The sequence below is a fragment of the Mustela lutreola genome, chromosome 14, assembly GCF_030435805.1.
Source record: "Mustela lutreola isolate mMusLut2 chromosome 14, mMusLut2.pri, whole genome shotgun sequence".
In the NCBI taxonomy this organism is placed as follows: domain Eukaryota; kingdom Metazoa; phylum Chordata; class Mammalia; order Carnivora; family Mustelidae; genus Mustela; species Mustela lutreola.
In genome coordinates, this window is record NC_081303.1 from 13901235 (window position 1) to 13928392 (window position 27158).

Consider the following 27158-nt stretch of genomic DNA (forward strand, 5'->3'; position numbering starts at 1 on the left):
GGAGCCTACTTAGAAAAAAAATACATTTAAATACCAGTGTAAATTCCTTCTGGTTTCTGGTCTGGCATGGAAAGAACTTGGAAGGCTCTACTCCATCCTAACAAGAAGTAAAAAGCTGAACAAACTGGAAAATCGACAACTCTTCTGAGATACATAAGAGAGGTGAAGTCATAGGGCAAATGGCTGCCCCTAAATTAGAGAGACAGACATACAAATACAGAGAATCACTGCTTACTAGAGCAGAAACCTACATGGGAACTGGTGCCAAACTGTTATTGACAAATTGCTGGAGGCTTAATGGGACAAGTCTGAGAGTTAAAAACTGCAGGGGTTGCTTCCATACTTCTGTGAGTTTTACCTTTTGGGGCTCTACCAGGTTCTTACAGTGAGTATTGGAGAAAAATCCCCTCAAGCTTTCATTGAGAGAAGGGGAAAGTAGCCACAACCATTTTGAAATATACCAGGGCATTCTATTTATAACAAGATTTGTCTTCAAGAGAAATGATTTTACCAGAACCTAACCAGTGAGGCTTTATGAGAGCCTAACTGGCTTTGGGGAAGGGAAATACCCAGTTCTGGGCAGCTTTAGTCTTGGGTGTAGGGGAAGGAGAGTGCCCAACTTTAATCCCCGTCTTACCTTCTGGTGGGAGGAAAGAGAAATACCCAACTCCAGTCCCCTACAGCCATTTAGTTCTACCTATAGCTGGGGAAAATCTGATAGGAATTTGTGAATTTCACAGCACAGGGCCACAGGCTTACTAAACGACTGAGACTTAATCATAGGGCTGTAGAAGTCTTTCCTTCCTCCAACATCTATCTTACCACATTACTAAAGGCCTATTTATTGGAGTTCCTTTTACCTAGTACATCACATTCAACTTCCAACGAAAAATTACAATGTATGCTAAGTGGCAAAACGAGCAAACAAGCAAACCCTCCCCCCACAAATAAACAATAAAAACAAACCCACAATGGTTTGAAGTGACAGCAAGAATCAGAACCAGACTCAGATATGGAGGGATATTGGAATTTATCAGACCAGCAATGATTAATATGCTATGTGCTGTGACAGAAAAAGTAGACAACATACAAGAACAGATGGATAGTATAAGCATAGAGATGGAATTTCTAGAAAGAATTTTAAAAAATGCCAGAGATAAAAAATACTATAACAGAGATGAAAAATGCTTTTGATTGGCTCATTGATAGACTGGACAGAGCTGAAGAAAGAATCTCTCGGCTTGAGGATATTTTAGTTGAAACTTCCAAAACTAAAAAGCAAAGAGAATAAAGACTAAAAAAAATGGAACATCCAAGAACAGCAGGATAACTGCAAAGGGCATAATATACATGTATGGGAATACCAGAAGATGAAGAAAGAGAAAGGAACAGCCTTTTAAAAATAATAATGACAATGTGTTCAATTATGTATGCTTATGTATGTGTATGTATATACTTATGTATACTTATGTGTAAGTGAAATGAATAAGAGCAACGATACAAGAGATAGGAGAGATGAATTCGGGGTATTTTGCTATTATAAAGTACTTGCACTACCTGAGAGGCAGTATAGTGTTATTTGAAAGTGGACTTGGATAAGCTATAAGTGTGTATTGCAAAACTCTAGGGCAACCAATAAGAAAAGTGAGGAAAAAAAAGTATAATTGATATGCTGAAAAAGGAAAGAAAACGGAATCATATAAAATGCTCAGTTAAAGCCACAAATGGCAGAAAATGAATGGGAGGGGTGCCTGGGTGGCTCAGTGGGTTAAGGCCTCTGCCTTCAGCTCCGGTCATGATCCCAGGGTCCTGGGATCGAGCCCTACATCGGGATCTCTGCTCAGTGGGGAGCCTGCTTCCTCCTCTCTCTCTGCCTGCCTCTCTGCCTACTTGTGATCTCTGTCAAATAAATAAATAAAATCTTTAATTAAAAAAAAAAGAAAATGAATGGGAGAAAAAAATAGGAACAAGAACCAGGGCAATGATTATCAGGAAAAAATGTGTTAGGTATCCAACTTTATCAATAATTGTAAACATGAGTGCTCCAAATGCACCAATTAAGAGACAGAAATTGCCAGAATTGATTAAAAAAAATAAAAAGAACCAACTCACCCAAGAAGAAACTTACAATCTGAATAGGCCTATATCTATTAAAGAAATTAAATCAGTAATTAAGATTCTTCCAAAACAGAAAACATCAGCCTGGATGAGTTCACCGGTGAACTCTACTAGACTTTTAAGGAAGAAATTATACCAATTTTCCAAAATCTCTTTCATAATATAGAAGCAGAGGGAATACTTCCTAACTCAATTTTATGTGGCTAGCATTATCCTAACACTAAAATAAAAGCTATTATAAGAAATAAAGTTTATAGATCAACATCTCTCATGAACATAGGTGCAAAAACTCTAATCAGATTATTAGCAAATTGAATCCAATATAGAAAAAGCTATACACAATGAATTAAGTGGGATTTATCCCAAGTATGCAAGGCTGGTTTAACATTTAGAAGTCAATTAATGTAATTCAGCATACCAACAGAGTAAAAACAAAACAAAAAATCTCACATTGTGATCAATCAGTTCTGAAGAAGCATTTGAAGTAGTCCAGCACTCATTCATGACAAAAACTCTCAGCAAATTAGGAATAGAAACTTCCTCATCTTAATAAAGAACATTTACAAAAAAACCTATAGCTAACATTCTTTACAGTGAAAAACCTTACGCTTTTCCACTAAGATCAGGAACAAAGCAAGAATCTTCCCTCTCAGCGTTCCTTTTCTCAGCCCTTCTCTATCCTAGGCATCCTCACTGATAAATAAGACAATAAAAAGAAAGAAAGATACGCAGATTGGAAAGGAAGAAAGAAAATTTGTAGATGACATAGTCGTCTATGTAAAGATCTACAAAAAATCTTCTGGTACTAAGTGATTATGGCAAGGTTGCTGCGTGCAAGGTTAATATACAAAAGTCAGTCATTTTCTTATGTGCCAAAAATGAGTAAGGGGAATTTGAAATTAAATATACATACACAAAAACACAGTATCATTTATAGTAGCTCCCTCAAAAAATGAAATACTGGGGTGTATGGCTGGCTCAGTGGGTAGAGCATGCAATTCTTGATCTCAGAGTCTTGACTTGAAGCCCCATGTTGGGCATGGAGACTACTTTTTTTTTTTAATTTAAAGATTTTATTTATTTATTTGACAGAGATCACAAGTAGACAGAGAGGCAGGCAGAGAGAGAGAGAGAGGGAAGCAGGCTCCCTGCTGAGCAGAGAGCCTGATGCAGGACTCGATCCCAGGACCCTGAGATCATGACCTGAGCCAAAGGCAGGGGCTTAACCCACTGAGCCACCCAGGCGCCCCCTGGAGACTACTTTAAAAAAAAAAAAACTTAGTTATGAACCTGACAAACTGTGTATACCATCTATACGAAGAAAACTACAAAACTCTAAGGAAACAAATCAAAGAAGAACTAAATAAATGGAGAGTTATTCCATGTTCATGGATAGGAAGACTACTCATGTCAAGATGTCAGCTCTTCCAATTTGATTTATGTATTGAGTTCAATCCCAATCAAAATCACTGCAGATAATTTTTTGGATATTGAGAAAATGATTGTAAAGTTTTTATTGAGTGACAAAAGTCCAACATAGTTTTGAAGAAAATCCAATACAGTATTTAAGGAAAAGAACAAACTCAAAGGACTAACTCTACCCAACTTCAAGACTTTCTGTAAAGCTACAGTAACTAAGACAATTATAAAGAATAGACAGATTCATGGAACAGAATAGAGTACTCAGAAATAGATACATGAATAGAGTCTAGGGATCTTTGACAAAGCAATAAAATCAATAACATGGAGAAAAGATAATCTTTCAAACAAATGGTGCTGGAACTCTACACTCAGTGGACATCCACATGAAAAAAAATGGACTTAGACACAGACCATAAATCATTCAACAAAACGAACTCAAAAGTAGATCATAGACCTAAATGAAAACACAAAACCATAAAACTCATAGAAGATAAAACAGGAAAAAATCTAGATGACCTTGTGTATGGCAGTGACTTTTCAGATCACCAAAGGCATAATCCATGAAAGAAATAATTGGTAAGCTGTACTTCCATTAAAATTAAAAAATGTATGTTCTACAGAAGACTGTCAAGAGAATAAGACAAGGTACAGATTGGGAAAGAATATCTCTAAAAGACATGTTTATATAAGGATTATCCAAAATATGTTAAAAAAAAAAAAAAAACTCTTAAAACCTAACTATAAGAAAATGAACAACTTGGGCGCCTGGGTGGCTCAGTGGGTTAAGCCACTGCCTTCGGCTCAAGTCATGATCTCAGGGTCCTGGGACCGAGTCCTGCATCGGGCTCTCTGCTCAGCAGGGAGCCTGCTTCCTCCTCTCTCTCTCTGCCTGCCTCTCTTCCTACTTGTAATCTCTCTCTGTCAAATAAATAAATAAAATCTTTAAAAAAAAAAAAATGAACAACTTGATTTAAAAAAAAAAGGGCAAAAGTTCTGAATAGGTGTTCCCCAAAGAAAATACATAGATGACAAAGAGACACTTGAAAAGATACCCCACATCATTTGTCATCAGATATATTCAAACTTAAACACAATGAGATACCACTATATACTTATTAGAATGGCCATAATTGGAACCTTGACAGCACCAAATGCTGACAAGGATGTGGAATAACAGGAATTCTTTAATTGCTGGTGGGATTGTAAAATGGTATAGCTATTTTGGGAGACAGTTTGGTGGTTTCTTACAAAACTAAACATAGCTTCAGCATATGATCCAGCAAATCCCTTCTTGGCATTTGCCTTAAATGAGTTCAGAGTTTTATGTCCACACCAAAGCCTGCACATGGATGCTTATAGTAGCTTTATTTGTAATTGCCAAAAATTGGAAACAACTGAGATGCTCTTTTGTAGGTGAATGGATGAATATACCGGGTTATATCTAGATGATGGAATATTATCCATTGTTACAGGAAATGAGCTATCAAGTCATGAAAAGACATGGAGGAACCTTAAATGCATATAAGTGTAAGATGATGATTGGAAAAGGTTGCATGTATTAGTTTATATGACATTCTGGAAAAGGTGAAATAATGGAGACTGTAAAGAAATCAGTGGTTTCAGGACATCTGGGTGGCTCAGTGGGTTAAGGCCTCTGCCTTTGGCTCAGGTCATGATCCCAGGGACCTGGGATAGAGCCCCGCATGGGGCTTTCTGCTCAGCAGGGAGCCTGCTTCCCCACCCCTCTCTGCCTGCCTCTCTGCCTACTTGTGATCTGTGTCTGCCAAGTAAATAAATTAAATCTTAAAAAAAAAAAAAGAAAGAAAGAAATCAGTGGTTACAAGCAATTGGGAGGAGAGAGATGAATAGTGGAGACAGGATTTGGGAGGCAATGATGATGTTATAATGGAGGATGCATGTCAGACATTGTTAAAAACCGTAGAACGTACAACAATGCGAGTGAACCCTAATGTAAACTGTGGGATTTGAGTGATGATAATGCATCACTGTAGGTTCATCACTTTCAACAAATATACCAGTCTTGTGCAAGATGTTCATACTAGTGGAGGCTGTGGTTGTTTGGGGTGGATATATATGGACACTACACTTTCTGCTCAGTTTTGTTGTGAACCTAAAACTGTTCTAAAATATGAAGTCTAGGGGCTCCTGGGTGGCTCAGTGGGTTAAGGCCTCTGCTTTCATCTCAGGTCATGATCCCAGAGTCCTGGGATTGAGCCCCACGTCGGGCTCTCTGCTCCACGGAGAGCCTGCTTCCTCCTCTCTCTCCCTGCCTGCCTCTCTTGCCTACTTGTAATCTCTGTCTGTCAAATAAATAAATTAAATCTTAAAAAAAAAATAAAATATGAAGTCTACTAAAAAAAAAGTCAATACAGTAATTTCCATGTTTGGTGAAAGCTTATGGGACCTTCAACAATGGCTTCACCTAAAATTATCATGTAATAGTTGATGTTAAAATTGTAAAAGATACAGGAAAAAATTGTGATTGTGAGCACACTGGTTCTGACAGCCAGTTAACCATTACAAATGTGCTTCAGATCACTATAGCTTTTTATACTTTTCGTTTTCCAGAGACCAAATTCTTAGGATTATATAGTACCTCCATACCACACACTATTCTGACCTCTCTACGAAAACTATTTAATGCTCTCAAACTTCTTACAGGTAAGGAACCTGAACTCAGAGAGGTTAAGTATCTTGTCTAGGGACACTAAGCAGAGCTAGGGTTTGGCCCCAAGATCATCTCTTTAAAAAACCAGAGATCTCTAATTATTCAGAACTGCATTTTATGTGATGATTATAACATTTATGTCCCTTATCAACTTCTTATATTTTAGTACATTATTCTTTTGGTTTTGCGTTTTAAAAAAATCAGGGTATCCTTATTAATGGAAGTGAACAATAACATTTTTAAAAACTATGGTAGGGTTTTGCTGTAACTAATTGAATGTCTGAGTCAGGGTCTAATTTGAGCCTTACTAACCACCATGCATGGTTTATTTTATAAACACTTTGATGCTTTCAAACTATATTAGCTTAAAGGTAAAAATATTGAAATAATTATTATATTTATTGATTGAAACATTAGATATTGAAATATACACCATTACCACCTTGAAGTGTGAATCTCAGAAATTCTGTGTGATCCAGTTGGGAAATGTTGTTCTAAGTTATTCTCTTTAATGGTTTCATACTATTCTACCATATACTGTAATTTATTTAATCAGTTCCCTATTGTTTGGCTCTTCTTGTTTTCCCATTTTTCTCTGACTGTGATGAATATTCTTAGAGGTAAATTATCTCCTACTATGATTTGCTTAATATACTTTTTCAGAGTTGGAGATCATGAGTCAAAGAGTATCCACGTGTGTATTAACATCCAGAAATATTGTACTCTTATACTTCTACTAGTAGTATATAAGAAGACTTATTTCCTAACCAACCTTACCAACAAATGGCATTTGCTGGATGAAAATTTGGATTTCATTATCATTTTAATATGCAATTTTAATTGCTAATGAGGATGAATTTTTAAAAACATTTATTGGTTGTTTGTGTTTTTCCTTTTATGAAATGACGGTTTCATTTCCTTTTTCCATATTTTTTTTATTAGAGGATTATGTTTTCTTAGTGATTTTTAAGACTTCTTTATTTAAAGGTTTGTAAACCTTTGTTTTGAATATTCAGGAGTTTTTTTTTTCATGTTTTTTCAACACAAAAATATTCTCATTATGTATATTGTTTATTGTAGAAAAGAAAGAATAAATAAGCTAAAATAAAGAAGATGCAATTTACCCATAACTCTGCCACCTGGTGAGAATCCTTTTTACATTTTAATGTATATTTCCAGGTCTTTTTGTGTGTGTGTTTATACATACACCTAGGCCTCATTAGCTTATGGTTTCAAATGAAGTCATAAAGACATAAACAACTAAATTATACTGACTTTTAGCTCTTACCATCACAGTGGGACCTCCCTCTCTTTCTTCCCCACCCCAGAAATATTTTTGAGATTCTTCATGGCCTCATATGAATTAAGAATGAGTATATATCTTTCTACCAGAAACTCCTGTGTTGTTCTACCAGCCTTGTAGTTCTCCAGGATTTCCCTATGGTCCTGCATCTGAATTAGACATTTTCCTACATTCCAGTTGGACTTGTAGTGCTCCAGCAGAGTACTTATTGAAGTGTCTGTATTTGCCCCTCTCCCATGTTAAAACCTAAGTTCCTGTAGGGTGGGGTCCATATTTGGTGTGTTTATTACACTTTTATCCATGGCTTGTACAGTGCTCGCACATAACAGGCATCCAGTAAATATATGTCAATTTGTTACAATAGTGGTGGGAAAAGACCCTTGCCCATCAATTAACTTTTTATTTTTATTTTTATTTTCATGTATGATGTTAAATTTTTTAATCTTCTCATTCTTTTTCTTCATGATTTGCCTTTAGCGGTGTTGATTTGTTTCTTTTTAATAATTAGAGAACTTTCTGTATCCTTTGTGTTTTCATAGCACAACAGTCAAAAGTTGGTTTTAGTTTTCAGTGCTAGTGATTCTGTGTAATTCCATTTTAGCATTGTTAGAATATACTGGAATAGATGACATCAACATCTTTGAACTCCCTCTTCTAGCAGCCTGAATCTGCTAATCTTCAAAGAAAAACAGTTTTTCACAACTTGCTATGAAACAAATTTTTAATGTAATTTTTATTGTCTTGAAGGGGTGCCTTGATTTTGCAATTATTTCCACTTTCAGCGCCTAGTATCTGATGCCACATGTCAGAGTATAAACCTCTTGTCTTCTGTCAGGAAGGGGGGCAGCTGCCTGGCTGGGTGTGCAGCAGCAGAGAGGATGTGGATTTTTTTCCCACTCTTGTTTTCAGGAAAAGCTGGTACCTCTTATTTCAGGATTTCTGCAGCAGGAATCGGCTTGTGTTTTGTTCCTTTTTCCACCTAGAGACATTTAGCATGTTTTTTGTGTTGTAAAATTGTGCCATCTGTTCTTATGCCAGTGATGCCTAAACGGGGTGTCTCCCGTTTGGATAGGAGGCCCCAAATGTGGAGCGACGGGTAGGTGGAAGCCAGTGGTATGGGCGGTGAAAGGATTCACTTGAGGCAGAATAATGGAGAGAGAAGTTGATTGAGTCCACTGCAAGGGAGCCGTTGGCCGGACAGCAGAGGAGAGGCTGTCTGCGGCCGGGCAGTGGGTGGAGGCTGTTTTTAAAGAGGCAAGATGAGGACGTATGGTCACGGATGGACTCTTACCTTTTTTGGTAACTGTGCCTAGTTGTAAGTAGCCCATGGTCAGTTAGGGCCTATAGCTGTTTTAAGGTGTGTCATCTGATGGGCCAGCCAGGGGGTCACTGTGGCCCTTTCTGCATTCCATTCATCCAGACTGCCTAAGAGTGGCCTCTGCAGTCCCCTCTCATGTTTGCTTTGTAGTCATCATTGTGTGTCTTTTATAAATGTCTTTACTCTTATTTAGTGACATTTGTATAGCCGATGCTGACCTATATTTAACAGTGTTACATTTAACACATTATATAGCCCTTCTCACACCTCATAACATCCATTATTTGGACCAGCATGTCTTTGTTGAACTTTTTTACGTTGTTAACAAATTTTTTCAAAAAAAAAAAAAATAGGACAAAGAGTCCTGGGGTGACATACAGCTAAAGTAATCATTTGAGGTTGACCCAGTACCCCCTGGGTGCAGCTGTTTACATCTAACCAATCTTTCCTTCAGCTGTGTTTCAAATTAAAATTTAGGCATCCCAAATTATTTGTGAATTTAAAGGTTTACATTATTTTCTTTATCTCCCTTTTAAGACAGACTGTCATTTGCCTCTAGTCTGATTTTCTTCCAGTTCATCGTAAACACTGCTGCCAGAATAATTCATAAAACTGATCTTGAGAAAAATGATCTTTCTAAAAGTAAAAACTCTCTTGCTTAAAAATCCTTAATACCTTCACATAGTTTTTAGGAGAAAGTTTTAACTTCCTAGCTAAGCGTTCAAAGACCTTTGTGATTTGATCTAGCTCATATTTTCTTTCTTTTTTTTTTTTTTTTTTTTTTAAGATTTTGTTTATTTGACAGACAGAGATCACAAGTAGGTAGAGAGGCAGGCAGAGAGAGAGGGAAGCAGGGTCCCTGCTGAGCAGAGAGCCTGATACGGGGCTCGATCCCAGGACCCTGGGACCCTGGGACCCTGGGATCATGACCTGAGCCAAAGGCAGAGGTTTAACCCATTGAGCCACCCAGGTGCCCCCAAGTACTTTCTCTGTTGATTGTCAGATTGTCCACCACTGCCCCCTAGTCTGCCCCCAGACCACCAGGACGTGCTCTCCTGGTTACAGCACGGTGGACCCTGCAGGGTAGACAAGGCATCCTGTTTCACTCATGACGTACCTGTCTGCCTAGAGAGACTTTTGCTTTTCTTCCTCACTTTATTTCATCTCATCATGATTACTGTTTTCTTTTGGAAGGCCCCCTTGGTTACCTGTACTGTCCAATTTAAATATCTTTTGCTGTGTCTTTTTAATGTCTTGAACTTACTTGTCATAGCATTTGTTCGTACTGTATGATAGCGTTTGATATTACTTCTGTGCCTCCAGTGTCCTTTCATATGCCTCACATGAACAAGAATTTTTCTTCTTTTCTTAAAAATAAGTTAACATTTTTATTTTGGCACAGTATTTACAGACATCTGTTAGACAGAAAATATAGCCTAAATACTGTGCTTGAGATACATGTCTTTGGAGAATCAATCTCTATAACATGTCAAACACCAGCTTAGTAACTGTATCTTATTTAATTTTGTATTTTGGGTCTTAGTGTAGTAACTTGCAGATTACAGATACTCAGTATATTAAATTGTTGAGAAAAATCAATGAATGAATGATACCTTCCTATTACCATTACCTCAAAAAATTGGAGATCATTTATTCTAATTGGCCTGCCTCCTCAGCATATCTCTGCATTTTTTTTCCATTTCTGTTTCCTTATTTATTTATTTATTCAGCAAATATTTACTGAGCTCCTGCTCTGTGTCACATGTGGTATTAGCCACCAGACATACAGTGCTGAACAAAACATGCCTTTTCTCTACCCTCTCAGAGTTTATAATCCAGTGGGAAATATAAATAAATAAACTGGCAGTTACGACCCAGTGTGGAAAGTGCTTTGGGTGAAGGAAGTCCATTAAGGGAATGGTGACAGTATACAGAAGGGCCCCCTGTCTTGGGGCTCTCTGGAGGCTTCTTTCAGTAAGTAGAACAAAGCAGGAGGGAGGAGTCAGGCTTAGCTCACAGAAGAGTGTTCGAGTCCAGGGGTGCCTGGGTGGCTCAGTGGGTTAAACCTCTGCCTTTGGCTCTGGTCATGATCCTAGGGTCCTGGGATTGAGCCCCGCATGGGGCTCTCTGCTCAGCAGGGAGCCTGCCTCCCTACCTCCTCTCTGTCTGCCTTTCTGCCTACTTGTGATCTTTGTCAAATATATATATATATATATATCTTAAAAAAAGATATAAAAAATATATATATATATCTTAAAAAAAGAAGAAGAGTGTTCCAGTCTGAAGGCGTAGCACATGCATGGCTGTGGGAGTCCCCGAGAGCATGCTCGCTCTCTCTAACTTCCCTTCCTTTTTGTCCGTGCGTATTTAGTCCATTTTTCAACACTTAGCGGAAGCTTACCTCCATAAAGCTGTGCTCATCTTTTCTGCCTTTGAATTAAGCTCAGAGTTCAGTTCTATATTATTTTTCTCCTCTATGACTTATTTGTCTTAGATATATTGTTAACCTGTGCTGGAGCGCAGGGACTCTCTTATCCCTTTGTTTTCTCTGATCATGCCTAACTACATACAACATTGTCCATGCAGTAAGGATGTAGTAAACACTTGTTGAATAGTGGTAAAGGGGGGAAAAAAAGGAAGAATTGATGTGTTTTAAGATTTCAGATACTCTCTGAGTCTGCACCTCACAATATACTATACCTGCAGGATCACAGCAAGAGGGTAGTTTGAACTGAAAATCACCAAAATACTCCGCTTTGTGCTTCCCTCTGCCTTCCCTTCTCTTGCAGTGTACACTGTAGATGATTGGCAGGGTACTTTTTTGTAGTCCAGGAAATTGTCAGTTTCAGAATGACTGTTGTATCTTTGTATTTCATAGGTGCTGTAAAACATTTTGGAATTTTTCAGAGCATGGATGCCTTGTATTCTTTTTTTTTTTTTTTTTTTTTTTTTTAAGATTTTATTTATTTATTTGAGAGAGAGAGACAGAGAGAGCATGAGCGAGGAGAAGGTCAGAGGGAGAAGCAGACTCTCCATGGAGCTGGGAGCCCGATGCGGGACTCGATCCTGGGACTCCAGGATCATGACCTGAGCCGAAGGTAGTTGTCCAACCAACTGAGCCACCCAGGTGTCCCGATGCCTTGTATTCTTACAGTAAATAAATTTCCTGTGTCATATGAAAATACTGTTAAATTTTAATCAGTACTAGAAGTTCAGCTCCATCTGCTACAGAAGTACAAAGCTCATTTAAAACATTTAAAGGGGCATTCAGGTGGCTCAGTCATTTAAGCATCTGACTCTTGATTTGGGCTCAGGTCATGATCTCAGGGTCCTTAGATTGAACCCTGGGTTCTTTCAATGCTGGGCGCACATCTTGCTTAAGATTCTCTCTCCCTCGGTCTCCTCCACCCCACCCCACCCCCATTTAAAAATAATAGCATTTAAAGCTTTCTTGAGGCATTTTCTTCTGAATTGGAGTCAGACTACCTTTGACATTGGCAATTTAGTTGGATATGTATTGATTGACTTGAAGATGTAGCCTCTGTGTCGTTGCCATTATAAGATTGCCTCTGTTAACTTTCTCGGTACATATTGCACCGATTCTGAGCACTTTGTAAAAACTATGTAGACATATTTCCTTTTTTAATTGCAGTTTTCAGGGCCTGTAAATTGATTTGAGTGTATTTATAGAGCCTATCTGGCTGTAGAATGGAAATACTAAAGCAGAGTATGAATGGATATAGTTAATAGCAGCACTCGAGTATTAGGTTTTTCTAGCAAATGGAAATGGAAGGATCTACAGCTAAACACAACAGACTGTACTTTTAATTGAATTTTCATCTAAATTTAACAGTGTCCTATCATTATCCCAGGTGAACTTAAGAATTCAAACCAGAGAAATAGAATAAATGGTTTCATTATGAAATTGAATGGCACAAGCTGAACTTGGGCCTGAAAACCCAGAAGTTTAGAGTTTTAACCTCTATTTTGCATAATCTCTTTGTGGCCTTGGGCAAGTCACTTCACAAAAACAGAAAACAGACAATCACAATGAGAATGACAAAGGTGTAGAGATCCAGCTTTTAAAGCATTTGGATCTGAGAAGAGCCTTCTAAGTGGATGTTTTTCCTAGCTCTTCAACGTGTCTGTTTTAAACCCAATTTTTCTATCTTTTATATTCTGCATTCTGCTATATTTATATCCAGTTTTCTTACAAAGACACCTGTCCTTTGGAAACAGGTTTTCTGAAGTGATAGATTGTATAGGCCTAGGATTTGAAAAATTATACAAAGTAAAACTTTTTTCATATATATATGCAAAAGATACTTTGTGATAACTTTATTGTTCACTAAATCTCACATTCCTGTTAGGAGACATCATTGAGGAATGGCTTATATTCATTGACATTTAACTGATAGGAATATAAAAGAGTTTATGTTTGTGGTTGAAGTAATTACTCCCTGGATTATTTTCTAGAGACTAACGCATATTTTGCATTGCTTTAGGGTAGGACCAGAGTTAGGGATTTGCTAAAAATGAATAATCCTGGGGTTTGGCCAAGTGACTTCTGGATGGGAAATGGAGAAACATGTTTTGAGTCTTTTTTAATCTTTTCTGATCCTTACAATAGTCTATCAAAGAAAGTAAGCTTTGCCACCCCTATTTCAGTTCCTCTTGAAGAAATGAAACTATATGGGAATGAATGGCCTTTGCATTTTGAATAAATTAACTTATATTTGCAAATCTGTTTTAGCACCCCCAAAATGTGCTTATTTTCTTTTTCTAATATTATGATTCATAATATATTCATAACATACCTTCCAAGACAAAGTTATTCTGGTAGCATTTATTTTTAGCTATCACAATGGCAAGCTATGATTCTCTAAAAAATCACCATGATTATTATTGAAGTTACTAAGTATACAAAGGTCTAAGTTGAGTTCACGGTGGGGGTGGGCATTCCACAATACAGTGTTGTATTAGGTTATGGAGACCACAGATAGTTGCACCCAACATATGAGGGCCATATTCAGTTTAAGTAGAGGGCAGGACAAATGGGCCTCATTATGACAGTTCTTGTGGTACATAAATACTTAATAATGTCCTAGTTTTAAATTAATTTATAACTAATTCCCGACAGAAGCTCTGAAGAATTTTTAAAAATCTGGATTACGATTAGAATTACTATAAACCAGATGCATCTGTTGCCATTTTAAAGCCAAGAATTACAAGATGCTTTTGGTATTATTTTCTAAAAAATATTTTCTGTATCGATTTTTCTGACTGAATTTAAAATGTGGAAAAAAATCCTCACAAACTCCAGAAAGCAAAGACAATGTACAGGAAAACTTCTATTGGTCCATTTGTTTCAAGATGAATATATGCTGGTTATCCACTATCATGATTGAATATAGCCAGATTCTTGAGATTATCTGTTTTTCATATTTTTTTTTTAAGATTTTATTTATTTATTTGACAGACAGAGATCACAGGTAGGCAGAGAGGCAGGCAGAGAGAGGAGGAAGCAGGCTCCTTGCTGAGCAGAGAGCCCGATGCGGGGCTCGATCCCAGGACCCTGGGATCATGACCTGAGCGGAAGGCAGAGGCTTTAACCCACTGAGCCAGCGAGGCACCCCTGTTTTTCATATTCTAAAAGATGCTACAATATTTTGTTTGTGTGTGGAATATTGTGGCAAACAGTGATTGATGGGGTTTTGGAATATTAGGGAGGTTCGGTGGGGTGAGGTCCAGAGCTGATGACTGAGAAAGAATACTTGAGCAGTCTGTGGTGCAGAATGGTGGTTTATTCAAGCAGGGGGACAGGGCCCATGGGCAGAAAGAGCTGCTGCACAGGGGGGGGGGGGGCTGTGAGGGGTGGCTGATAACTTACATCCGGGTTGGCAGAGGTAAGGAAAATGGGAGGTTTCTAGAGAACTTTCATATGCTAAAGAGGACCTACAAGATGGTTGAGTTAAGGTTGTTTTTCCCTCTCTAGCAAGGCATGAACATGGAAGACAGGTGGGATGAATGTCACACAGGTCCCACCCTGGAGTGTGTGTGTGTGGGGGGGCGGTTGCAGGGTGTCAGCTTTGTCTTCAGCCAGCCTTCTGCTCCCTCATCAGTAGAATCAAAATAAACGCCCTTTTTGGGTAGCCAGAAATCAGGGTTTTTAATTGCTATTTTGTAGATATTATTAAACCGCATCTCAAAAAGTACATTTTCCCTGAGTAAATTTGGAGTATGTATATGATGGTACCTAGAAAGCAAACTTTTCAGAACAAAGTCCCTTATTTTATGACTGCTTAAAAAAATCCTTTATTATTATTTGTAAACTGATTAAAACACCTTAGTTCTTATATTTCATTTTATTCATTGTATGCTTATTTTGAATAGAATTTTGGGTGACTTTAAATATGACTAACCCACCACCACCCCCTCCTTTTAAGGGAAAAAGTCACATTTACTTAATTTTCTTAAGTCAGTCCCATTAAGAGAAGTATTTCCCTTGTCTTTTTGTTCACCCACTAGAGTCCCCTGTGACCTTGGGTACGTATTCTAAGAGGTGACTAATGGTTCATGATGTTCTGTATTTTCTGGTAGCGTGCCTGTTGCCTGCCTCTGGGTTCGTCATACCCCTTATGCTGACTTAGGCAGTATTAGGCCGTCTCTTATCTTCAGGCTTTGATGCATATGTTCTGAAGGTGGCCACAGTGACTTTGGGTAGCAGCAGATGGTAAACCTTCAGGCTGCCACCGGCTATACTGGTGTTAAGTTGGAAAGTTAGCGTTTGATGAAGAATCAGTAGTGCATATGAAAGAGCTTTCACTGCTGAAATATCTTTTAATTAAAAAATTAGCATACTAAAACCTTTGCAAATGTCTGGGCATTTAAAGAAATCTAAAATTAGTTGTTTTCTTATAGAGAAATTAGTTATTTACCAGCTTAGTTGTGTCGCTTGCATTTCCTAATGTAGTTCTTTTCTCCCTTTTCCTGCCCCAATTTGCCTGTAGTTAAGACAGATACTAGATAAACTGAAATAGGTGTTTTTAGGAGTTAAATGTGATCCTATAAACACTTAAGTATACTTTGAATTATGGTATTTTGGATTTTAACAGTGAGAAATGTGAATCTTCAGTACTATATACAATCCTAGCAGATTTGGTTTTTCCCACCGTTGAAGAGATTTCTAGATTATACAGAAGCCTCAAGAACGCAGTCTGCCTCAAAAAAATATTTCAGTGTGTTCTGATTGGTTGGTGATTTTTTTTAACTTTGCCATCAGTCCACAAAGCAAAATCTTCTTTGGATTTGTTTGTTCACTTACTTCATGATAATGTGCCATGTTGAAAGTTCTAGCACAATTAAATCACAGGTAAGACCCGTAAGGATTTGTTTTCCTTAAATCTTAGGGGTACCTTTTATGCTTTGTTAAACATAGATCCTTTAGAGTAGTAAAATAAAAACACTCTGTAGACCAAAGTTGTAAGTATCCATGTCAAATTTTACTCTTCATGTTGGGATTCTCATCAGTGAAATACTTCTGTGAGCATATAACCATCAAGAGTAGATTGGGTTTAATGGCATAGCACGAGAGAAGTCCTTCTGTTGGGTCCATGGTCAAAGGAACGAGACTGATACAAAGTGAAGGTCAAGCAAAGCTTTATTTCTCACCAAGCATCGAGAATCAAACTGACTGGCCAGGGCCGTCTCTTACAAAGAGGCAACCCCTCCCAGCCTCACAGATTAATTTTCATAGAGTAAAGGCCATGTGGTTGAGCCTGGCCACACACAGGTGGCCAATGAGATTGTAACACACAGAGAAAGCTCTTTGCACAGTCGTGCTAGGTCACACATGGGTGGCTAATTGAATTACCCTAGTAGATATTTGAACTAGCCTATCACCTTGGTCAGAATTGGCACCCAAAGGGCGGGGTCCTTACTCCTTGGTAGCAAGGGAGACGTATGCACCCCCACTGATTGGATACGTCCACCCAGCTTGACCCACCCTTGTATTTGGGCTTTGTTACCTGGGACTGGTTTCTAGGACTTGTTTTTAAGTAAGTTCCCTGCGGAGGGGGGTGCAGGGTCAGTGTAAGTTTTGCTGCATAAACAACAAAATCACTGTTTAACCGGATGGAGCTGCTCTGGCTCAATAGGCCCTTACACTTCTATGCGGTCTCTTCATGTTGATGCTCTTGTCACCGTAACTTCTGATGGACAAAAGCTGTAGGTTCAACATCTTGTGCTTTTGGAGTTGCTGGACAGTGGTACAAGGAATGTTGCTTGCCTTCTGGTATCAAGGAAAGAGAAAGTTAGGGCCCAGTGTGGGGGCTTGTTGGTATTAAAGGTCACCTAGGACTATTTCTTGTTTTCAGTAATTGGAATTTTATGAGCTCTCTCATGAGAAAAAGGTGTGGAATTAAGTAAGTGGAAATACAGTTTGAATATTATGAAATGAGATGGGTTTTTAGCAGTAAATATAAATAACTTGATTATCATCACATGGTATTGGTGAGAGTGGGGGAGAAGCAGAGATTCAGTGCTCTGGGTTTGTTGCTTAAAACCATTTTTGCAGAAGAGTAACGTTATTAGTTCTGGTAATGCTGCCAAGATGAGTTTAGTTAATAACTTAATGGTTAAGTTCTTTTTTTAACAGAGTACAGTGAGTATAATCTTATCTATCTGAAACTCTGTTAAGAAAAGCTGTCTAATTTGCAGAATTGGGCTTCTGTATTTTCTCTGGCTTCTTTATTATGTTGTTCCCATTCTTTGCTGTTATGTTTATTTATGTCTGAATTCCCAATAGTATTGCTTGCATAACTGAAGTCCATTCAGATTATATCTAGCAAACATGAATAGTACTGTGGTATCATTAAGGAAAAGGCTGGGTTTATCCAATGTGATGACCTCTGTAGACTTCTTTTTTTTTTTTTTTTAAACCTTTATTAATTGTTCCGGAGTCCTGTGAAGTACTTGGCATCAAATTAGAGATAGATGTTCTCTCAAATTACTCATGCAGTCTTTCTTTTTAAAGGAATCGGAGCTAAAGTTATTTTTAGAGACTTTCATACTTTGGATGTCAGCATTTAAATTAAATATGTACAGATGCCTGGGTGACTCAGTTGGTTAAGCGGCTGCCTTTGGCTCAGGTCTTGATCCCAGGATCAGGGTCCTGGGATCGAGTCCTACATCGAGCTCCTTGCTTGGCGGGGAGCCGGCCTTCTCTCTCTCCCTCTGCCTGCTACTCTGCCTGCTTGCGCACTCTCTCTCTGTCTGTTAAAAAAAGAAAATGTAAAAAGTTTCAAGAGTGACACTTAATCCTCACCAGAGGGAAGTCTTCGCTCTTCATTACCACAAGGACAGTATAGTGTCTTTATAGTAGCATCTCTCCCTTTTCTCCAAATTTATCCTTCATATGTTTAAAAGAAATAATCATTTGATGTCTTTGATATACTTCCCCACCCCTCCTGTCTTCCCTAAAGTGGTACCTAGTTAAGTATCAGGCTTTTTTATTCTATCATGAGAAAAAACCCCAGACTACCATCAGTTGGCGTTTTTCCTGCCACCTTTAGAAAGAAGAGTGGACAAGTCTCATTGTGCTGGTAGAAGTGAAGAGCAGATGAGGCTAATTCTTAAGGGATAAGTTGTCTGCTTTTTTCCCTCTAGTTAGAGGCAGTCATTCTATATATTACTATGGGCAAAGATGGAATAATCTTTTCTATTGGACCATATGCTAATAGAGTGCTGATAACTGAGTGTGAAAAATGAAAGGGAGAAATACATTAATTGTGTTCTCTCAATAAGGTATGCTATCTAAGGTAATTATTTCATGACAGTTTTAGTTATAGTACTTGTTTTATCATGAAGTAAAAGATGGTTTTAGGAGCCTTTTATTGGAAAGACAATTGTATCAAATTAGTACCAAATTAGATTTTTGTCTTTATAAAGGTGAGCAAACCCATGAGCAGTTTTTAAATTGATGTGTTCTAGTCCACAAATGAACAAATTCTGTTTGAGGGTTAAAGAAGCTATTATTTTGTCCTTTATGCTGACAGCTTCATTACAGACTAGCCTACTGTTGGCATTAAAAAATGTTTGGCTTCTTATGATCTTTGTGCATGCAACTATAATATTAATGCAGTGCCATAGCACTGTTCATTAAGAAATGACTTTAAATGAGGTTGAAGCGTGTAAATTTGGAAAGCTACAGATGTTAAATGCAGTCGTTTCTCTTTGTATACAGCCGTATGGCTAATAATTTCCAAGTGGCTAAAGCTCTTGTTAGCAGGAGTGCTGGTGTGTTAAGAATGGCTCTATAAATAACTTTAAGAACTGAAGTTGAAGGTGCTTCTTTTAAAGACTATTGTTAACTAAACATTATTGCCAAACAGATGGAAAGCATTCACCAGCCTGATGTTTTTAGGTCTAATTATATTATCACCAGCCCTGTACGGCTCAGTTGAAGAGGTGTATCCAGAGGCCAATTTATAATCATTTAGCCAACACCTGTTTGGGAGAAATTGACAGTCAAAGGGCACATTTAAAAAAAAAATCACATATGTTCTTGTGTTTATTGCCTCAATGTGAACGTTGTCTAGTTGCAAACAAACTTGGTAGGAGAAGAAAGTAAATGTAAATAGAGCAGTACTTCCAAGCCATGTTTATCGATCTTAATTTGGCCTTTTTATCTGATCCACTTCATGCTTCATGGCGAAGTAAGATCAACAAAGAGATATCACTCCTAATTTATGTAGGTGTATTCTGGTAAGCCAGCTAAGAGGTTTCTGTTAGGAAGAAGAAATTCTTTCCTTTGTACATCTTCCATACCTTTTACCTGGTGAAGTGTTTTCTATTTCGTATAGATGTATCTTATTTAAGTAGGACTGGCATTCTGGTGAGTGGTTTAAAAGAGTCACAACTTGATATAAAAAACAAAGAAGATTTAAGGAGCACTACTTTTCTTCGCAGGCTCAATTGAGGTTCGTTGAACCCTCTTTTTCAGAGAGAGGGCTGAAGTGCCTCTTTTTGCACAGATGATATGTTAATTTAAATCTCAAGGTTCACATTCTTTGAATGTGTTTCCTTGCTTTGGAGGTTCAACATTGGTGATGAATATAGCTCAAAGGGAAGTTATGGGGAGAATTGATCTATTCTATCTGAAAATAGTTGGAACCTGCTTATCCTATTAACTCTTTCATTTTAATGTTTTACCTTCTTTTGGCATACTTTTCTGTTGAAAGATTTATATGTTATCTCCATTTTCTTATCACCCATTATTAATGCAGAGCAGGCTAGCTTTGATTGCACTAGTTCACAGCATAATACAGTACTGGAAGTTACAGACAGTTTCCTAACTGCCTTCAGCGGTAGTGGATTCTCAGTCCTCCTTCGTGGTTTAGGACAGATGATAACTGTCATCTTAAGTCTTCTCTTTCCCTGACACCTGAACCATTTTATATTTTCTGGTTTTCTTTGTACTTTTCTCCCTCCACTTTTATTTGTTGTCTTATGTACCCTTGATATTACAGCTATGTCTAATTTTCAAATTCAAACATAAATTCAAATTCAAACAAATTCAAGCTTAACAGTTACAGAGGAAGAACCCTGGTGCCAGACTGCTGGGGTTTAAAGTTTTAAAGGATTTAAAGGGGACAAGTTAACAGTTTCATGTTTGTTTCCTCATCTATAAAATTGGTGAATAAAAATATACCAACTTCTCAAAAATTATTTGACAAAATTCAGCATCCATTCATGATAAAACAAAACAAAACAAAAAAATTTCTCAACATACTGGGTATAGAGGGAAAGTACCTCAACATGATAAAGGTTGTGTATGACAAGAACCCAAAGTTGCCCTCATACACAGTGGTGAAAAGCTGAGAGCTTTACCTCTAAGGGCACAAAAAAGACAACTATGTCTACTCTTACCATTTTAATTCAACCTACTACTAGATGGCCACAGTAATCAGACAAGAAAAAGAAATAAAAGGCATCAAAATTGGTAAAGAAGAAGTAAAAATCATTATTTGCAGATAACATGATATTGCATATAGGAAATGCTAGTGACTCCACCAAGAAACTATTAGAACTAATAAATGAATTTAGTAAAGTTGCAGGATACAAAATCAGTATAGAGAAGTCTGTTGTGTTTTTATACACTAATAAACAACCGACAGAGAGAGATTGAGAAAACAATCTCATTTACAGTTGCATCAAAATGAGTTAAATACCTATGGGTAAATTTAACCAAAGAACTGAAAGACCTCTACTCTGAAAACTTTAAGACATTGATGAAAGAGTTTGAAGATGACACAAATAAATGGAAAGATAGATACACTGTGCCCATGGATTACAAGAATTAGTATTATTAAATTGTTCGTACTACCCAAAGAAATCTATAGTTTCAATTCAGTCCTTATGAAAATACGTATATCTCACAGAACTAGAACAAATAATAATAAAGTATGTATGGAATCCCAGAAGACCCTAAATAATCAAAGAAATCTTGAGAAAGAAGAATAAAACTAGAGGTATAACAATCTTAGATTTCAAACTATACTTCCAAGCTCTTATAATCAAAATGGTAAAGTACTGGCACAAAAATAGACAATCATTAGAACAACAGATCAATAGGACACAATAGAGAGCCCAGAAATAAACTCATGCTTATATGGTCCATAAATCCATGACAAAGGAAGCAAGAATATGCAATAGGGAAAAGAAAGTCTATTAATAAATGGTGTTGGGAAAACTGGACAGCCACATGCAAAAGAATGAAACTGGACCACTTTCTTATACCATACATGAAAATAAACTCAAAATGGATTAAAGACCTAAATCTAAGACCTGAAACCATAAAACTCATAAAAGAAAATGTAGGTAGCAAATTATTGGACATCAGCCTTAGCAATATTTTTTTGGATCGTCTCCTCAGGCAATGGAAACAAAAGTAAAAATAAACGAAAATGGGACAACATAAAACTAAAAAAGCTCAAGCACGAGAAGGGGACCATGAATAAAATGAAAAGGCAGCCTACTGAATAGAAGAAGATATTTATAAATGATATATCTGATTAAGGGGTTAATATCCTAATACATAAGGAACTCATACAACTGAACACTGAAAAAAAAATCTGATTAAGAAATGGGAGAGGACTCGAATAGACATATTCCCCAAGGTGTACAGGGGGCCAACAGACATAAGAAAACATGCTCAGTGGCACTTCTCATCATGAAAATGGAAATCAAAATGACAAGAAGTATCCCCTCATTCCAGTTAGAATGGCTAATACCCAAAAGATAAGAAATACAAAGTGTTGGTGAGCATGTGGAGAAAAAGGAACACTGATGAGCTGTTGTGGAAATGTAAATTGGTACATCTACTGTGGAAAACAGCATGGAGGTTCCTTAAAAAATTTAAAAATAGAAATACTATATAATCTAGTAATTCCATTGCTGGGTATTTACCTGAAGAAAATGGAAACACTGAGAGATTAACATGTACCCTGTATGTTTATTGCAACATTATTTATGATAACCAAGATAGGGGGGCACCTGGGTGGCTCAGTGGGTTAAAGCCTCTGCCTTCAGCTCAGGTCATCATCCCAGGGTCCTGGGATTGAGCTCCACATCAGGCTCTCTGCTCTGCAGGGAGCCTGCTAACTCCTCTCTCTCTCTCTCTGCCTGCCTCTCTGCCTACTTGTGATCTCTGTCTGTCAAATAAATAAATAAAATCTTAAAAAAAAAAAAAAAAGACAGGGAGGCAAACTTAGTGTCTATCTATCAATGAATGGATAAAGAAAATGTGCTGCATATAAACAATGGACTATTACTCAGCCACAAAAAGAACGAAATCTTGCCACTCAGGACAACATGGATGATCTATTATGCTAATTGAAATAAATCAGATAGAGAAAGACAAATACCATTTGATTTCACTTGTATGTGGAATCTAAAAAACAAAACAAATGAACAAACAAAAAAATAACAGACTCCCAATTACAGAGATACAAACTTGTGGTTGCCAGAGAGGAGGTCTGATTGGGGTGGAGAGGGATATAGGCGAAATAGCTGAAGGGAACTAAGACATACAGACTTCCTGTTATAAAATAAATTACAGGAATAGAAAGGACAGCATAGAGAGTATAGTCAATAATATTGTAATAACTTTTTATGGTGACATATGGTAACTACACATATTGTAGTAAGCATTTCGTAGTGTTTATGATTGTTGAATCACTATGTTGTGTGCCTGAAACTAATATAATCTTGTGTAAGCTATATTTTAATTTTAAAAAAAAGCCAGTCACAAAAGGAAAAAAATATATACCTATCTCATTATATGATTTAGTTCTTTGAAACCCAGCATCGTGCCAGATATAAAGTAATTTGCACAACATCAGAGGTATGGTTTCATGTTTTTAGATGTTATCGTGATGGAGGATGCCCCAATATAAGTGCTTAGTTCCGACTTATTTCTAAGCTCTATTCACGTATTGACATGTGTCTTCTAAACATTTACATCTAGATTTGTTCACATGTGTTTATTGAATATTTACCATGGGAGAGGGATGTGTTGTGTGTTGGAAAAAATATAGTTTCTGCCCTGTATTAGTTTTCTATTCCTGTCATAACAAATGACCACAAACTTAGCATCTTAAAACAACTAAATGTATTATGTTGAAGTTCTTTTTTTTTTTAGATTTTCTTAAAAATTCAAGTTAGTTAACATATAGCGCATTATTAGTTTCAGGGGTAGAATTCAGTGATTGATCAGTTGCATATAACACCCAATGCTCATTACGTCATGTTCATCACCCTGTTACCTCCTCCGCTCACACCCTTCCCCTCTGGCAACCCTCAGTTTGTTCCATATAGTTAAGAGTCTCTTATGGTTTGCCTCCCTCTCCGTTTTTGTATTATTTTACTTTTCCTTCCCTTCCCCCATGTTCATCAGTTTTGTTTCTTAAATTACACATCTGAGTGAAGTCATGTATTTGTCTTTCTCTATGTCAAAGTTCTCTGGACCAGAGGACTGACATGGGTCACCTTGGACTATAATCAAGGTGCTGGCAGGGCTGTGTTCCTTACTGGAGGGTCTGGGGAAAAATCCACTCCATTGGATTGGTTGAATTCTTTGTAGTTGTAGGACTGAACCCTTCCTTACTGGCTATCAGCCAAGAACTGGTCTTTGCTTCTAGAAGCTGTCTGCTACTTCTCATGCTTTCCTATGAGGTCCCAGAGGCCCATCCCCAGTGCTGACATGTGGGTGTCTATATCTTAGCGCCAGCAACTGTGTATCCCTCTCATACTTCAAATCTCTCTGATTTCCCCTTCTGCGGTATCATTTCTGTGTTTCCACTTCTGGCCAGAGGTAGTTCTCTGCTTTTCAGGGTTGATGGGATTTGATTGAGCCTACTCAGATAATCCAACATAATCTGTTTTAAGGTCTGTACCTTAATTACATCTGCAAAGTCCTTTTTTGCCAGGAACATAACATATTCATAGGTTCTGGAGATTAAGGTATGAACATCCTTGGCGACCATTATTCTGCCTACAATATGCCCATGAAAAACTTGAAACTTGGTTGGGAAATAGGCACGTGAACAAAAAATCAAATGGAAGGGGTTGGTACTGTATACAGTGGGAGAACAAAGAACGGAGAGAATCAGTGTTTCTTGTGCTGAATATGGAAGGATGAGTACATGTTTGATAAGGGGCAGAGGTTGAGGGTGGGGTCAGGTGGGTGGAGGGGAACATGTCAGGAGGAGCAGCAGTAACAGCCATAGCAATAATAGTAACAGTGGCTATCGCAAACACTTTTATAAAGGTGACTTCACTGAAATTCTCACAAATGATAGATGCTGTTACTATCTTCCATTATAGCTTCTGCAGATGAAGTTTTAATGTCTTCACTTTTAGAGTAGAAAGGGCAGAAATATGGTATCAGGTAGTTGAGAGAATTAACATTGATGGCTAAAGTATAGAACATGGTGAGTAAACAGAACAAGATAGATAGAAATACTTAGCTAGTAGACTTGGTCACTGGTTATGAAGGTAGGAGACAGGGGAAATTCATAGTGACTGAGGGAGCTTTTTGGTGGTGGAGGTGTTACATGGTTGATGGTGTTACTCAGTACTGTAGGAGGAGAAACAGGGTTTGGTTTTATTTCTAGTGGGGACAGGGCTTTGACAAGAGGAAGGGGTGAGTTCAGAAGGCAACTGTGGGAATATTCAGCTGAATTTAAATGAAGACTTACATAGTGTAGGTCAAACACTTATTAAGGAAGTTCAAAGATGAGGTGGTCACCATCGCTTCAAATTCATCATATCCAACATGGTATTTACCGTCTTCTCCTCAGGCTGGTCCCCCATCTTCTCACCATTCTTTCATTTTCCCAAGCTTGACATCTTTTTTTCATCCTTGACTCTCAGCAATCTGGAGGGGAACCCGAAAGCCCTCTTTACAATGTTTGTAGGTGTTTTTGATGTAAATACTCTGGACATGGCCCATTGCAGATAGTGGCTACTTTTGTGCTGCTGTGGCAAAGATGAAGAGCTCCAGCAGAGACCACATGGGCCAGCAAGGCCAAAAATCTTTACTGTCTGGATCTCTATAGAAAAAGTTTGCCAACTGCTATTGTGTCTCCAAAATAGTAAAATAATAACATGGTAGAATAATTATCTCTAGTCATTCCTTCTATCCATCAAGATGGGTTCGGGGAAGAGGTAGTCTGAGGGGGCAGTGTGTGAGATCATGCATGGTCTTGAGGTAATTTTTTGGACTTGGGTTTTTTTTTCTGAATGAGAGGAGTGGTGTGATGTAACTTGCGTTTTTAAAAGAAAACACTGGCTGCTATTTAGAGAATAGACCATAGAGCAGAAAATAAGGAAGCAGAGAAATCTGTTGGGAGGCCAGTGTTACAATCCAGGAAAATCTTCGAATCAGGGTAGTAGCTGTGAAAGTGAGTTCACATTTTGGATACATTTTGAACATGGAGCTGACAGGATTTGCTGATGGAAAAAGGAGCTCAGATGAGTTTTGGATGAATAAGCAGTACCAAAAGGGGGTCTTAAGTTGGAGCTTGAGTTATTGAGATCACATTATACCACGTTTCTACATAAGGGATTTTAAGAAGAAAATTGAGACTTTAGCAATGTCTGTAAATTTTTTTTTTACTTCTTCTTAACCATATATGTTCCATGAGGAAAAATTCTTTGTGTAAAATAATTTTTCCACTTAAGCAATGTATTTCATTTTTTTTTAAAAGAATTCATTTATTTGAGAGAGAGAGAGAACATGCACACACGCAGGGGTGGGGAGAGGCAGAGGCAGAGGGAAAGGGAGAAGCAGACTCTGTACTGAGCAGGGAGCCAACATGGGGCTTGATCCCAGGACCCCGAGATCATGACCTGAGCCAAAGGCAGATGCTTAACCGACTGAACCACCCAGGTGCCCCTTAAGCAATATATTTTAAAATAAATCTAGGAAAACATAGAAATGTTTCTAAAATAGGGAATTTTTAGAAAAGGAAACTATAATAAAACCTTAGATAAGACTGTTAATCCTGTGATTTGGTGGCTTAAAAAACAAAACACAAAACACCTATTCAAAAATTAATTTTGGTGGATTCAGTTCCAGCATTTATCCCCAAACCCTTAAAGTATAGTTTCAAAAGTGTACAAGTCAATGTTTCATTGTACTGTGAATAAATTATTACTCATATCTTTTGTGTAGGTTTTACTTGTAATGGACACAAGGACAGAACAGACATTCATTTTAAAAGTAAGTAGAATTTGTATGTTTAATGAATTTAGGCATTTATCTTTAAATTATGCTTTTGAAAGAAAAAAAATTTAATATTTTTTCCTGGGTGTTTGGGTGTTATATTATATTTGGGTGTTATATTTGTGGTGATCTATATTTATTTTACTTTCTGTTCTTTATCAGAGTTGATAAATACAGCATACATTTAAAAAGAGTTGTAGGTCATAGAGTATGGAGGTAATAGTTTGAATAAGTTGAAGACTCTTCCCCTGCTGTTTAAATATATAGTGTGTACTTTAAACACATCTCTAATACATTTTGTATTATTTGTGAAGATTGCGCACAACTGTACCTTTGATTATGATTATATCCCAAAGAGCTGTAATTTTGCCTGTAAGTCTCTGTTTCAGGTATTTGGGAAAGTTATCTATATCCCTGGTCCTCTCTCTCTCTCTTTTTTTTTTTTTAAACTAAATTCAATTTTATTTCTTTGTATAACAATTTCTAACTAAATGAACAAGGAGAGAAAAAACCCTGGATT

General features: G+C 37.4%; 1 protein-coding gene across 6 annotated transcripts in view; it reads left to right on the plus strand.

The window, feature by feature from the left end:
• The window catches only part of RPS6KC1 (ribosomal protein S6 kinase C1), a 187052-nt gene that overhangs the window by 117460 nt on the left and 42434 nt on the right, over positions 1-27158 (plus strand). For 5 of the 6 annotated variants that reach the window (XM_059144988.1, XM_059144987.1, XM_059144990.1 and 2 more), the window contains one exon: positions 26588-26635. In XM_059144988.1, coding sequence (XP_059000971.1) covers positions 26588-26635 — 48 coding nt within the window. Of the gene's footprint in view, positions 1-6129; positions 6223-26587; positions 26636-27158 lie in introns of those variants that run through there. The other variant, XM_059144993.1, reaches the window with a different exon arrangement.